This window comes from Somniosus microcephalus, chromosome 5 (genome assembly GCF_052327205.1).
Source record: "Somniosus microcephalus isolate GS21.2 chromosome 5, FLI_Smic_1.0, whole genome shotgun sequence".
Taxonomy (NCBI): Eukaryota; Metazoa; Chordata; class Chondrichthyes; order Squaliformes; family Somniosidae; genus Somniosus; species Somniosus microcephalus.
The window spans coordinates 139,413,553-139,428,294 of NC_140991.1; the positions used below are offsets into that span (position 1 = coordinate 139,413,553).

Sequence of the window (14,742 nt, forward strand, 5' to 3'; positions counted from 1 at the left end):
CCGCTTGTCACGTTTACTGAGGGAGTGCTCTGCCCACACAGGTGGACGCAAAATATCTCATGACACTATTTCAAAGAAGAGCAGGGGAGTTCTCTTGGTCCTGGCAAATATTTATCCTTCAACCAAAACAGATTATGCAGTCATTATTTCATTGCTGTTTGTGGGAATTTTCTGTGTGTAGTTACTACACTTCAGAAAGTACTTAATTGGCTTTAAAGCGGTTTGGAACGTCAAGGTCATGAAAGGTGCTATATAAATGGAAGTCTTTCTTTTATTGGGCTAATTATAACCATTAACTTGTTCCTGCACGCATTTTTGGAGCCCCATGGTGCAGGAGAAATGACATGGGAGTGCTGAGCAGAGTAAACATTCCTCAAGCTTAGTGCTGACCTGAAATAAAATCTTGCTCTACTCATGTACTGCCCTCTCCGTGGGAATGCTTTAATAATGTCTCGGATGAAATGTTAAACAGAGAAACTGCTGGGAGGCCAATACATTGATACAACATTTTATAAGTTTGAGGAACAGATACGTTGTTGTCTAGTGCTTACGTCATACCTCTCCCAAAATTAGTATGGGGTCAGGCTATGAGAATAATTGCTAATATCAATGGTCTATGTGAATCCATGCCACTGCTTACACTTGTATCGTAGTATTGTGATTGGATGCCATGTGCCCAATCTTCAATTACCTGTTTAATCCTGCAAAGTCTACCATAGATCTATCAGCCATTCATTACTGCTGATGTGTTTTTGCCATGCCTCTCCAGAAATTGGTCCTCATTTACTGTTTTCCATGCACGCTTGAAATACACACAATCCCGTATTGCATATGTTGATGAGGGGCATAATGCCTGCTTTAGGGTCCCCTCTGCCAAACTGGGTTGTGCTGGGCTGAGCAGGTGTTGGAGGCTGCCTAGCAAGCAGCAGCCACCAAAGAAAAGTAAAAAAATGTTCTTTTTAAAACTTGATGTGGAGCCAAGAGCAGGAATGCTCCTCCCAGCTCCTCAGTATTCCAGAAGACTACTGCTGGCCCCATTTCGGCTCCCCTCCCCTTGCCCTCTCCTGAACCTTACCAGAGAACTGCTTGCTTGCCCCCGCCCACCACCCCGGAAATGGGCAAGCTGTCTCTGACGGAAGTTGCCCCAAGTATTCAAATGAGACCCAAGGCCCAATTTAGGGTAAGCCCGGGCACGCAGTGTCTGTGTGCCATTGGCTATGCGCTCGAAAATGGGTCATAATTCATTCGTTCTAATATGATAGAATTTTACATTGAGTTTGAAAGTGATTTGGTTAAATCCGAAACTAGGGTCTTAAATCTAAACAAAGCAAACTATGTAGGAATGAGGGGCGAGTTGGCCAAGGTAGATTGGGAAACTATATTAAAAGGTATGATGGTAGAGAAGCAATGGTTAGCATTAAAAAAAATTAATACATAATTTACAACAAATATACGTTCTGTCTGTCTTCATGGAAGAAGACAAAAAAAACTTCCTGGAAATAGTGAAGAACCAAAAATTTCATAGATTCTAGAGCGGTTCCTGTGGATTGGAAGGTAGCAAATGTAACCCCACTATTTAAGAAGGGAGATAGAAAACAGGGAACTACAGACCAGTTAACCTGACATCAGTAGTAGGGAAAATGCTAGAATCTATTATTAAGGATGTGGTAACACGGCTCTAAGAAAATAATAGGATTGGGCAGAGTCAGCACGGATTTATGAAAGGGAAATCGTGTTTGACAAATCGGTTAGAATTTTTTGAGGTTGTAACTAGCAGAATAGATAAGGGGGAATCAGTGGATGTGGTGTATTTGGATTTTCAGAAGGCATTCGATAAGGTGCCACACAAGAGGTTATTAAACAAAATTAGGGCTCATGGGATTGGGGCTAATATACTAGCATGGATTGAGGATTTGTTAACGGACAGAAGAGAGTAGGAATAAACAGGTAATTTTTGGGTTGGCAGGCTGTAACTAGAGGGGTACCACAAGGATCAGTGGTTGGGCCTCAGCTATTCACAATCTATATCAATGATTTGGATGAGGGGACCAAATGTAATATATCCAAGTTTGCGGATGATACAAAGCTAGGTGGGAATGTAAGTTGTGAGGAGGATGCAAAGAGGCTTTAAGGGGATATATACAAGCTAAGTGAGTGGGCAAGAACATGGCAAATGGAATATAATGTGGAGAAATGTGAAGTTTGATAGGAAAAATAGAAAAGCAGAGTACTTTTTAAATGGTGAGAGTTTGGGAAATGTTGGTATTCAGAGGGACCTGGATATCCTTGTACACAAATCACTGAAAGTTAACATGCAGGTACAGCAAGCAATTAGGAAAGCAAATTGGCCTTTATTACAAGAGGATTTGAGTATAAAAGTAAAGATGTCTTACTGCAATTATATAGGGCCCTGGTGAGACCACACCTGGAGTATTGTGTACAGTTTTGGTCTCCTTACCTAAGGAAGGATATACTTGCCATAGAGGGAGTGCAACAAAGGTTCACCAGACTGATTCCTGGGATGGGGGGATTGTCCCAAGAGAGACAGTGAGTAGACTAGGCCTATATTCTCTAGAGTTTAGAAGAATTAGGTGATCTCATTGAAACATACAACATTCTTTCAGGGTTTGACAGGGTAGATGCAGGGAGGATGTTTCCCCTGGCTGGGGAGTCTAGAACCAGGGGTCACCGCCTCAGAATAAAGGGTCAGCCATTTAGGGCTGCGATGAGGAGAAATTTCTTCACACAGAGGGTGGTGAATCTTTGGAATTCTCTACCCCAGAGGGCTGTGGAGGCTGGGTCGTTGAGTATATTCAAGACAGAAATTGATAGATTTGATATTGAGGGAATCAAGGGATATGGGCATAGTGCAGGAAAGTGGAGTTGAGGTAGAAGATCAGCCATGATCTTATTGAATGGTGGAGCAGACTCAAGTGGCCAAATGGCCTACTCCTATTTCTTATGTTCTTATTTCTACCCCAGTAACTCTTTTCCTAAAATAGCAGGAGCAATGGAGTTGTATATTTTCTTTTACTGAATTTATCAAAGGGCTATAATTTACTGTAAGCGGAGAATGAATGGCACCTGGCATTTGTTAAACTTGACCTTGCCCATGTTTTCCATGAGCTTTTGCACTTAAAGTTTCTGTAAGTTAGAGATCCAAATGGCCCAGCGCCCTGTACAGGCCATCTGAGACCTGTGTGAACAGGGCCAGCAACTGTGTATCTCCTTAACCAGACACTAGAACTGCGCAGCCTCTGAAGTGCAAGTTAGAATAGTAAATTCAATGTCAAATCAGGTACAGAAAGCAAAATAGAGAGAGGGAAAGAAAGATTGGATTGAGAGAGAAAAAAATACAGAAATAAAAAGTAATTAAAAAAAAATCTCTCAACAATTGAAAGCTGAAGGAATGAGACTCCATGCTTGTAAAAGTTAATTTTCAATGCCAGAGGGGTTGTTTGCTGTTAGCCTCATGTTATTTTGACAATAAATTCTACTCAATGTGTTCTTAAGGATGATATGGTTTTGCTCCATCAACTTCAGATTGCACAGGAGTTCCTTTAGTTTTACTTTAAAAGAGCAGTTTTTTTTTTACTTAAGTAACTATTCAGTTCAAAACCAAAAAGAATCTTATTGTCCATATCAATGTTTTACTTACCACCACTGTTTTCTGTAAGCTGTGCGGCACTCCAGGGACCCCGTGCAGCCAGCCTGCCACCTCTTCAAAGAGAAAACCATGCATGCGTAGTATTTTGATTGGCCCACGCAGCGCCAAACAAAATTACAGGGAACGTTGCTTGCCCATAGTGGAGATTCCACACATTACTAATGCACACACTTGGGAATTAATATCTTCCTTTATTTATTTGCTGCTTGAAAGTAAAGAAAGAAACAAACATAACTGAACTATAGCTGGGATTGTTATTTATTCATTGCTGTCTACTCCGGGGAAGAGTAGGATCAGGGATAATGACAAGATTTTTTTGTGCGTACATTTGTCATTTTTCTGGTCATGTGGTGGCGATTCCATCCACTGCTATTTCACTTTTACAATTTCTGCTCGTGAGCAATACCATGCGTGATCAACTACCCTGTAGTACATTTTTAAATGTATAACATAAAATCATAATGTGCAATGTGACAGGAGATCAACCAATATTACATAAAATTATAAAGTGTATTGACACACCATAATCTGACACAGAACCAGTTAAGTTAGCCTGTTCTAAGACACTAAAGTAATAACCTAAACTACTAATGGGAAACATTCAACTTTTGGCAAGTAACCAAAAGAACTGAATACAGACCTTCCAATTCTTTTGCTCCCACTGCTCTCAAAAAACTGTTTTGCCAGTGATTTCATGGGTTTAACTTTAGCCATTTTCTTCTCAATTATTACCTCACCCAACTGTTAGAATTCCAATTAATGGACGATTTCAACAGAACTTTGGCAATAAAATTTGAGTCACAGATTTAGGATATTTACGTCTGAACAGTGGGTTTCAGAAAAACCTCTCACCTGTTAAAACTGGTTTAAATGATATAAAAGTCTAATGTGAGTATTTTCTGTTAAGGGCAAATTGCGGAGAAAACCTTTAAGTATAAAGATAACTATTATGAAGCATGTGCCATTTTCTAGTTTCACAGATCCACCATCCCTGCTCAGCTACTTCATGTTAAGTGTGTCTCAGTTACTCTATTCATTTCAATTGCCTTCAGAATTTTGGACTGGCCTTGGAGCTGCCTGATCCAGTAGCAGTATGTTTTTTCCTCCAAGGTTAGCAGACTCTTGATTGAGTGCCAGGCTGGTTTGAGGTGCTAACTTTCACTAAAGTGAATGAAGTCACTCTACCAGAGCCCAGGCTCTCCTGTAATATATATCACAGAGCTTAAGAGGAAGGAGACCACAAAATCCCACATATTTCATAATAGGCAAAGTAATATAACCATAGAGATTTACAGCACATCAGGACACCATATGATCCATTGTGTCTGGAGCAATCTAAACCTAATCCAACTGCCCTGAATCTTGCTCTGCTTCAAATATTTATCTATTTATGGTGTACTGTAGCAAAGCATCTTATACATTAAGAACTCTCTGCATAATGGCATTTCTCAATGTCTCCCCTCACTCTCTTAGTGACAATAATAAACTTATGACACCTCAACCAGAAGAAATAGTCCTTTTCTACTTCACCCTTTCGAAACCCTTCATAATTTAAAAAAGCTGTTAAATCTCCTCAGACTTCTCCGTTCTAGTGGAAATAGTCCTAATATTTAGAGATAAATACTGCGAGCTGGGTGTGAGTACTTTGAACAGAAAGTAGTCCCACAGTCTTTCCTCTTTTTTAAATGTGATGTTAGATCAGGCATTAAACCAGTACTAAATAAAAGGAATTATAATAACCATTCATTATTCAACTTGCAAAATATTTCTATGCTTTTACACAAGTGAAAAAGATTATTTCATGTCTGCTGACAAAGTTTCTCTAAGACAAAATAATGATTACACAGACACTGTACAACATACAGTATTAAGTAGATATGTTTCTCTATGTTAACATTTTACAAAATTGTCATAAAAATCAAACAATGTCACATAGAAAGCATCAAAAACAATTAATGCAACAAAACATTGTTTTGTTCTTGTCCCTGGTGATGGATTTTCTATTATTTGAATCAATCATTTCTTTCCAGGAATGGTTCCCATGTACTTGCATATGATGGACAACATGACTTCATCTGCACCACCGCCGATTGACATCAACCTCATATCCCTCAAGGATAAAATAAAAACACAGAATCATTCATTGACTGCACATAAAGATATATAAATGCTGACCTTTTTCATTGCAGTGTGCTATTTCCCAAATACAATGCCCAGCCATGTGAAATGTTTCAAGGAGTGTCTTACTGCCAGCATTCTGACCTATATTCTTTTGTTCCTCCTAGAGCAGGAGGTACCAGTCTCAACGGAGCATCTCACACGATGCTAATTTGGTAACATGCCGAGAATAACAATCAGAACAATATTTCTGTTAATTGTTTTAGCTACTGGAATTATCCTATGCCTTTCACAGGATCTCTCCTGTCTTCGATAAGTGGTAGAGCATCATAACATCAAAAATTGTTTTAGGTTTAAGCTAATAAGCAAACTGGTGAATAAATAACCGTATAAGTTTACAGAAGAAATTTTATCTAGCTCCTTGAAAGGAAAACAATAAAAAGTCACAATCGGAATGCAAAGCTATTCTTTTGTATATATTTTTTTAATAAAAGCAACGTTTCTTTTCTTGCATTTCTTACCACAGCAGGAGCTGTACCATAAGAGAGAATGTCCTGGATCTGTACCCAGGCGCACTGGATCACTTGAATACAGCAAGTACTGTATTAGAAAATTGGACAGGATGGAGCACACGCCTGTATAAGAACTTTCCCGCTTTTCCTTGCAAAGTATGTTGCATATTTGAAAACTGAGATTTGAATAGCAGCCTTGCTTGACACTCAAAATTGAGATGTGGATAGGGAGTTGCGGGCAGCAAAAGGAAATAACTATTTTTGGAAAAATGACTGCAGACATTATTTGGGAAGTAACTTGCAGCTTCAATACTGCCATTCTCTTGTGCTATTTGATGCAGGGTTGGAGTTTTCTGGTCCTTTTTACGCTATTTTCCATTGAGCAGATTTAGGTCACATTGGTGCAACAACTGTGCGTAAACACCTGTGGTCCATCATATGCAATATAATTAGTGAACACTTAGAAAGGCATAGACTAAGCAGCGAACTTGCGGACGTCTGCTATGAAATGCAGGCGTTATTCCACATATGCCATTTCAATGACAGACATCAAAACCTTAAAACTGCCAATATGACAATTTTTGGGTTGCGCTCAACCATGGTATAGGCACACTTATGTTGGCAGTGATGCCTTGCAATTGCGACAAGGCTAGCCCCGCCTCCTAATTGCAATAATTTCACAGGAACTGGAAATTAAACCGGCAAAAAGGCACTATAGTAATTATATTTGTTTGCCTCATTAAAAAAGATGTTTATTTTGCAACAGACACTTGCTACCGGACATCTTCCTTCAGGTATCAGGGCATGGCAGTCTGGGGCTTGCCTTTTAAATCATTGCCGTGAATGGCTGCTTTGTGATTTGCTTTGACCGTTGATTCAGATATGTAACATCCCACTGCTGAATGGTAGTTCCAAAATAGATACAGAATATTTCATTAAAACACAAAGCATTACTTTTCAGAAATCCTCCACTCTCACGTAACAAAACTGCACATTTTACCACAAGGGTAAAGCACCCTTCCAGTCACTTGAACAAAATGTCAAATTAAATCATAGCTGTTCAGTAACGGAACATTCTAAATTTTCCCGTTTGTAATTTAATAAGAAAATTTAAAAGCAACTGCAGCAAATATGGGGCAGGGAAAGAAGACCCTGCTATCACCTTGTCCTGAATTAGTTCAACAGCAAGAAATGAGCTTCATACAATATAGGACAACTATATACTTTGAAATAAAATTATTTCCCTCCCTTTTGTCTTGGGTTGTCCCACATCACACAGTAACCCAGGCAAATATGAAATCTAGCAGACATTATTTCTCATCATTTGGTCCAAACTTTTGTTACTACATCTGATGAAGTGCCACATTTCGCAAGAGGTGGAAATGTATTTTTCCTTCAGCACATGTAGGATTCATTATTTTGAGACTAAAGCCATTGTTTACTCAGTTTCTCAATCACTAATGGCAAACTTAAAATCATGAACTTTCCATGTGAAGAACACGGTGCCAAATAACTCTTGTTAAGCAAAAACAGAGGTCTACCAACAAGGATTTTCATGACCACTATTACAGGATTTTAGATTAGAAAACTTATATATACTAGCTGGAGTGCCTGGCGGTGCCGAGGGTTTTTTGAGGGCATGTTGTTATGAAAAAAGTACAAATAATATATATATATATGTATATATATATATATGAGTTTGTCTGTCTGTGTGGGAAGGAGAGCGAGAGAGAGGAGGGGGAAGGAGAGAGAGAGAGAAGGGGAAGGAGAGAGGGAAGGAGAGAGGGAAAGAGAGAGAGAGAGAGAGAGAGAGGGAAGGAGTGAGAGAGACAGAGAGGGAAGGAGAGAGAGAGAGGGAAGGAGAGAGAGCGAGAGGGAAGGAGAGAGAGGGAAGGAGAGAGAGAGAGGGAAGGAGAGAGGGAAGGAGAGAGAGAGAGAGAGAGAGGGAAGGAGAGAGAGACAGAGAGGGAAGGAGAGAGAGACAGAGAGGGAGGGAGAGAGAGGGAAGGAGGGAAAGGGGTGGGGGAGGGAAAGGGGTGGGGGAGGGAAAGGGGTGGGGGGGAAAGTTAGAAGTTGAAGGCGCTAGATAAATGCAAGCTGGGTTAACGGCGTTTCTTAGAATCCCTCTGACATCCACTACAATAAAGAGAGATATTTTGAAAGCATTGGCAGTGCAACCTCTCGCAGAGGTCGAGGCGGATACCGACCTGGATGAGCAGAGCCCGGCCACAGAAGCTCAGGAAGCGAGTGCCGGGACGGCTGCAGAGGAGGAAGCAGCAGCCGAGCGAGAGCAGGGCGGCGGTGGCCAGCGCCGTGTGCGGCGGCCCGAGCGAGAGCGAGCCCGGGCGCCGGTCGGTGCAGCCCCGCAGCAGAGCAGAGGCTCCAGCACCCGGCGCCACTCGGGCTCGGAGGCGGGCAGCTGGCGCCGGCACAGCCGCTCGAAATGGCCGTCAAAGTAGGCGAGCCTCCGGGCGAAGGGCAGCGACCGCGGCCCCGAGCAGCAGCTCCTTCCCCACTGGCCCATCATCGCTGCTCCTACTTCCGCAAGGCCGGGGTGACAGGAGAGAGGGGAGAAAGCGGCGGAGACCTCGTGGGCGGCGTAGCGCCCGAGGCCTGGCCCGAGTCACCCGAGCTGAGCTCCCGCTCCCTCTGACCCGAAGAGCTCGGCAGTGACATCCTGCAGAGCGGAGAGGCCCGGGTGACAGGAGAGAGGGGAGAAAGCGGAGAGAAGGAGGAGGCCAGCCTTTACCAAGATGGCGGCGATGGCGGGCCGCTGGTTTGGAATCGGGCCCAGCGGGATGGGTGGTGCTTAGCAAGGAGGGGCTGAGGCTTCGAGGCCTGCAGGCAGCTCATCCACCGTGGATGCAAACATCCCGTGAGCGGAGAGGCCGGGGTGACAGGAGAGAGGGGAGAAAGCAGAGAGAAGGAGGAGGGTGAGGGTGGGACTGATGACAGGAGGAAAAACTTTACGCAGCGAGTGGTTAGGATCTGGAATGCACTGCCTGAGGCAGACTCAATCGGGGCTTTCAACAGGGAATTGGATAAGTACTGTTCTTCCTTCCAACTCTTGCAAGGGTGAGGTTCCATAGGCCCCAGTTGCCCTTCTGTATGCTGCATAAGTGACAACTCTTCGTGTCTTGAGAATGAACAAAGTCAATTTAAAATTAAGCATGCACTTCAAATATAAAAGTTGACACTTAAATAATCTGAGATTCAAAAGCAAAAAACAATGTGTCATGACAGTTTCACACCAACTTCACCTTCAGTCTCAACAGGCAGACCAAAAAACAGAATGGCCCTGAATTTGCAGTCGGAGGCTTCCCGCAGGCGAATGCCTCCGACCATCAAAAAATCTACGAACTTACCTGATGGTCCCGGAGGTTCGGACACTTGCGCTCCTGGGCCTCTATGCGTAGGCCTGCATCGAGGCCCATGTATCCCAGGGGCACATGCAGTTCACAAGCACCCCTGGGATCACATGGGCCGGCCCAACCAATGATAGAAGGGGATCCCCATTCATACTTATGGAGATTCCGTACATAGGTTCTCCAACTAGAGGAAAAATTCTTTCCCTATTCACTATCAAAACCCTTCATAACTTTAGAAACCTCTATTAAATTTTCTCAGCCATATCTGCTCCAGTGGAATTGTCCCAGTATCTCAATTCTCTCTTCACAACTATCATTTCTCATCCCTGGCATCATCCTACTGAATCTATGCTATATGGTTTCTATAATGGGGTTCCCAAATCGATACTTAGTACTCTTAACTGTTGCCCAACCATTGTTTTGAATAAATTTTACATAACCTCTTCACTTTTGTACTCTATGCCCCTATTTATAAAACCCCAAATGTTGCTGGCCATTTTATGACTTTTAACTACCTGCATCCACACACTCAAGGATTTATGTATTTGTATCCCTAGGTCTCTGTTCCTCCACACTCTTCATCAAATTTTCATTGTGTGGATATTCCTATTCCTTGTTTTTTCTCCCAAAATGCATGACTTTAAACCTACCCAAATTAAACTACATCTGCCATTTGTCTGCCAATTCCACTCATCTGTTGATAGTCCTCCTAGAGCCTTTTACAGTCATCTATAAGTGCCACCTCTGAAAACCCATAACCAATGGTGACTCCAGCAAAGGAGACCCTTGGAACTGATGAAAGTCCCTTATTGTTAGTCACAGATGGAGTAATAAGCCTTCACTGTAACTCATCAGTTAGCTATGCAGCCATCTACTAGTGCTGCTCCCTCACCTAGGGGTCAATTACTAGTAGTGCACACTAAGCAACATGGAGAAGTTCATGATACTCAAGGGGCAAATTTGGAGAAAAGTACAAAGGAGGCACTGAAAAGCATAATGAAATTAATAATTTGGTAGCTGGAAATGCTCACCTCCAACCCTTTTTTCTGTCCATAATGGCCCATGACAGGTGCATGTAGTGTTATGGATAGAAAATTCAGCCCCAAATTCTTCTGCGGTTGTTATATATCTAGCATTCTATTAGCCTTTTTAAAATTTGCTTTGCCATATAGTCTGGATATTAAAAGCAACACGTCAACAATTATTCTCAGGTCCCTTCCAAGGCACTCTAGTACGAGTTTAAAAAGTGGTATTACTTGTTTAATCCTTGTTTTACCTTTGTGAAGACAAAAGGAACTCACATGCTGATTGGGTCCCGTCTTATTCTGCATCCCATGCTGGCAGTTGCTTCATTACTTTCAAGAATGGGGTTATCATGCTATCTGAGAAATGTTTGATCCCCATTGTGCAAATAGGTTTGTTAAACTGAATGTAACAAAAACCAGCTTGGGCATTTCCCTATCAGCACACAGCATGAAGCTCAATGTAAGCTCGAGGAACAGCACCTCATCTTTTGATTAGGCACTTTACAGCCTTCCAGACACAACACTGAGTTCAACAATTTCAGATCATAACCTCTGCCTCCATTTTTTCGGACAGCAGGTGCTGATTCTACTATTCCCATTTACACCTCTTCTAGATCCATTTTTTTTTTTTACTTGTCCCATTACCACTCTCTTTTGCCTTGCTCCATCATCCCTTCTGTCATTCAATTTCTCCTGCCTTCCACCGTATCACAGACTTTCCCTTTTGTTCTTTCCTCCCCTCCTCCTGGTCCCTGTCTCTGTACTTGCTTAAAACCTGTTACATCTCTAACTTTTTCCAGTTCTGATGAAAGGTCAGTGACCTGAAACGTTAACTCTGTTTCTCTCTCCACAGATGCTGCCTGAGCTGCTGAGTATTTCCAGCATCTTGTTTTTATCCCTATCAACACAGCTGTTAGTCTTATTCTGGAGTAAGAAATCTCAAGGTAAACAAAAACTACTATGAACTGCCTGTTATTACACAGACCTAACAGATGTTTCTTTCACTATTGAATATTTGGTATTACAAATATGGTGAATATGTAAACGCAAAAAACACACAACCTGGACCTAACGGATTCTATTGGCTTTTCCTCCAGTGCTATTTTGTATAATTATAGTTGAACTGCCATCTAATTAGATGTGTGAAAGCAGGATTAAATTGGATAATATGTCATATGAAGCTGTTCAAATAGAATCAAAATCCTGAGCAAAAAAAACTAATACTGCATTTAAAAAATTATTTCCTGTAATTTCTAACACTTTCTGCTGTAATAAATGATTGATGTTAACCTATTTTGACGATATAGGTGGAGTACTTTTTATGCCTTGCACTATTTGATCAGGACATTATTTGTCCAAAATGATTGAATTAGCACCAGTAACTGCTGCTTCTTTTTTTGCACGTTCCCTCCCCACCTGACCTCCCATTCTCAAGGCATGGAGTCTTTCATGGGTATGTGTGAGGTGCCAGAGGGTGCTGGGCATCCCTTGGTACCTCATTCAAGTAGGTTTTTCTCAATTGGCCACTATTCATATGTAATTCTTACCATTTCTGTGTAATTCTGTGTGGAGTTTGCACATTCTCCCCGTGTTTGCGTGGGTTTTCTCCGGGTGCTCCGGTTTCCTCCCACAGTCCAAAGATGTGCGGGTTAGGTTGATTGGCTATGATAAATTGACCCTTAGTGTTAGGGGGATTAAATACGTGGGGTTACAGGGATAGGGTGGGATATGTGTTGGTGTAGGGGTTACGGGGATCTGGTGGGATATGTGTCGGTGCAGGCTCGATGGGCCGAAATGGCCTCTATCTGCACTATGGGGTTTCTGTGATTCTGTGATTCTGTGAATAAGTGTCAGAAAGAAATTTGAGGGCAGTGACATCACAGCCAAAACTATTCCTTTACTCATCCAATGTTCCACATAAGGACTTCCCGCTACCTCTTCCACCTAGAAGGACAAGGGCAGCAGGCGCATGGGAACATCACCACCTCCAAGTTCCCTTCCAAGTCACACACCATCCTGACTTAGAAGTATATCGCCGATCCTTCATTGTCACTGGGTCAAAATCCTGGAACTCCCTACCTAACAGCACTGCGGGAGTACCTTCACCACACGGACTGCAGCGGTTCAAGAAGGTGGCTCACCACCACCTTCTCAAGTGCAACTAGGGATGGGCAATAAATGCTGGCCTTGCCAGCTACGCCCACATCCCATAAATGAATTAAAAAAAACTTCAAGCAAAGGATGCTGGATAGCAATCAGGAACAGCAACTCTGACCAAATTTCTCTTCCTTAGCCCAGGGGTGCTGAAGGCAGCTAAAGTACTCTTAGTGCCACCCTGGCTGAGATCAGCTAAATCAGCACAAAGCAGGGATCAAACATGGGAGGTTCCAGGTTTGTGTGATTGAGCCACTGAGAGTGCTGAACTTTATTAGATCCACTACTAACTCATTATATGCACAAACTTGAGAAAGCACTAGTTTAGATTTGAAGACTTATAAGGAAAGATTTTTGTGGGTCTGGGCACTGGATCGGCTAGGCACAGTGAATACTGGAAAATCCGATGGGTCAGAGCACACATCTGTAAAGGAATCCATTCAATGTTTCCATAATGGAAGGAAAATCGGGCCGGTTCCATTAGAGGCATGCACTACGAGCCGCATGATTTTACAACACTCGTTGCGCCTACACAGACCCAAGAAAATCTCCCCTGTAAACCAATTCACAATCAAATGATATGACTAGAAACCTTCATGGTAATTTATATACTTCACAACCCATCAATTACTGTTAGAATATCTACTTCAATAGATTACTGTTTTAGTGGAGATTATTCTTGGCTTTTAAAATATGAAGAAAACGTTTGCAGTTAAACTCAGTTCATGTCTGCATCCTTTAATTTTACTCACCTGTACAGTCTGCTGACCAGCACCTCATTAGTAAAACCCATTCCTCCCCAGAACTGGAGACAGCTGTCGGCTACCTCACGAGCCAGGCGGCTTGCCTTCAACTTTGCCATTGAGGCTAATTTTGTTGTATCAGTTCCTTGAATATACTGAGCTGAATGAAGAAAAAAATAAACCTAATTATAACTATAATTAAAAATAATTCTTGTATGAACAAAGCATAACACAAAGTCGATTGTGTTAGAAGGCAGTATCATATTTCGTGGTGGTGGAGTAGGGTTAAGGGTTTGACATGGCATCAGAAACTACAAGGCAAAGCTTGGTATATCACCTCAACCCCGAGGTACGACTGCCTTGGATAAACTCCAGTGTGTGTTATTCTTTGTAACTTATAGAAATTAAGAATGTAGTAACATTGACATTTTTTGCCAGCAGAGTGTCGTGGCTGACGGTGACAAATAAGTTCCCCTGATCAAATCAAGTGATTTGATAAATAGTGATGTTGTGCCGCGTAGATGTGATAAGCTGCGATTTTTTGATTTATTTTAACAAATTATATTAGGAAATGTCATAGTTTCCATATATGTTACAATAGTGTATATAAAACAATTCAAAAATCTTACTTTAATTGTGTAGCAAACTGCAAAAAAGAATCCCTTTTTCACATAATATGCAAGAATGATCAAAAATGACAAAAGAATTCAACAAAAAACATGCAAATATTTACATTAAATGCTAAGAGGGCGTAAAACTTTGCTAGAGTCCCAATAAACTGAGTTTAGATGTATGTCAATAGAATAATCTAGTATGTAAAATCTGTATAATTATAATACCTTTATCTCCTTAGAAAAAAATCTCATGTTCATAAAGTATCACTCGAGCTGAAGGGGCTGTCTACACCCATGCAATACATTTAACATTCTTTCTAAAGTCAGGGTCCTCTTTAAATATGTAAAATGAGTCCCGATGATGACCCCGAGCTTTGCCCCCCCGACCCCCACCAGCACGGTGGCATAGTGGTTAGCACTGTGCCTCACAGCGCCAGGGACCCGGGTTCGAATCCGGCCTCGGGTGACTGTCTGTGTGGAGTTTGCATATTCTCCCCGTGTTTGCGTGGGTTTCCTCTGGGTGCTCCGGTTTCCTCCCACA

At 41.9% G+C, this 14,742-nt stretch overlaps 1 protein-coding gene across 1 annotated transcript in view; it reads right to left on the reverse strand.

The window, feature by feature from the left end:
• Nucleotides 1–3,838: 3,838 nt before the first annotated feature.
• LOC147117355 (putative acyl-CoA dehydrogenase 6) overlaps nucleotides 3,839–14,742 on the reverse strand; it is a 103,023-nt gene continuing 92,119 nt past the window's right edge. The window contains exons 7-8 of the mRNA XM_085988284.1: nucleotides 13,597–13,747; nucleotides 3,839–5,777 (exon numbers count right to left, since the gene is read on the reverse strand). Coding sequence (XP_085844410.1) covers nucleotides 5,684–5,777; nucleotides 13,597–13,747 — 245 coding nt within the window. The 3' untranslated portion in view covers nucleotides 3,839–5,683. The remainder of the gene's footprint in view (nucleotides 5,778–13,596; nucleotides 13,748–14,742) is intronic.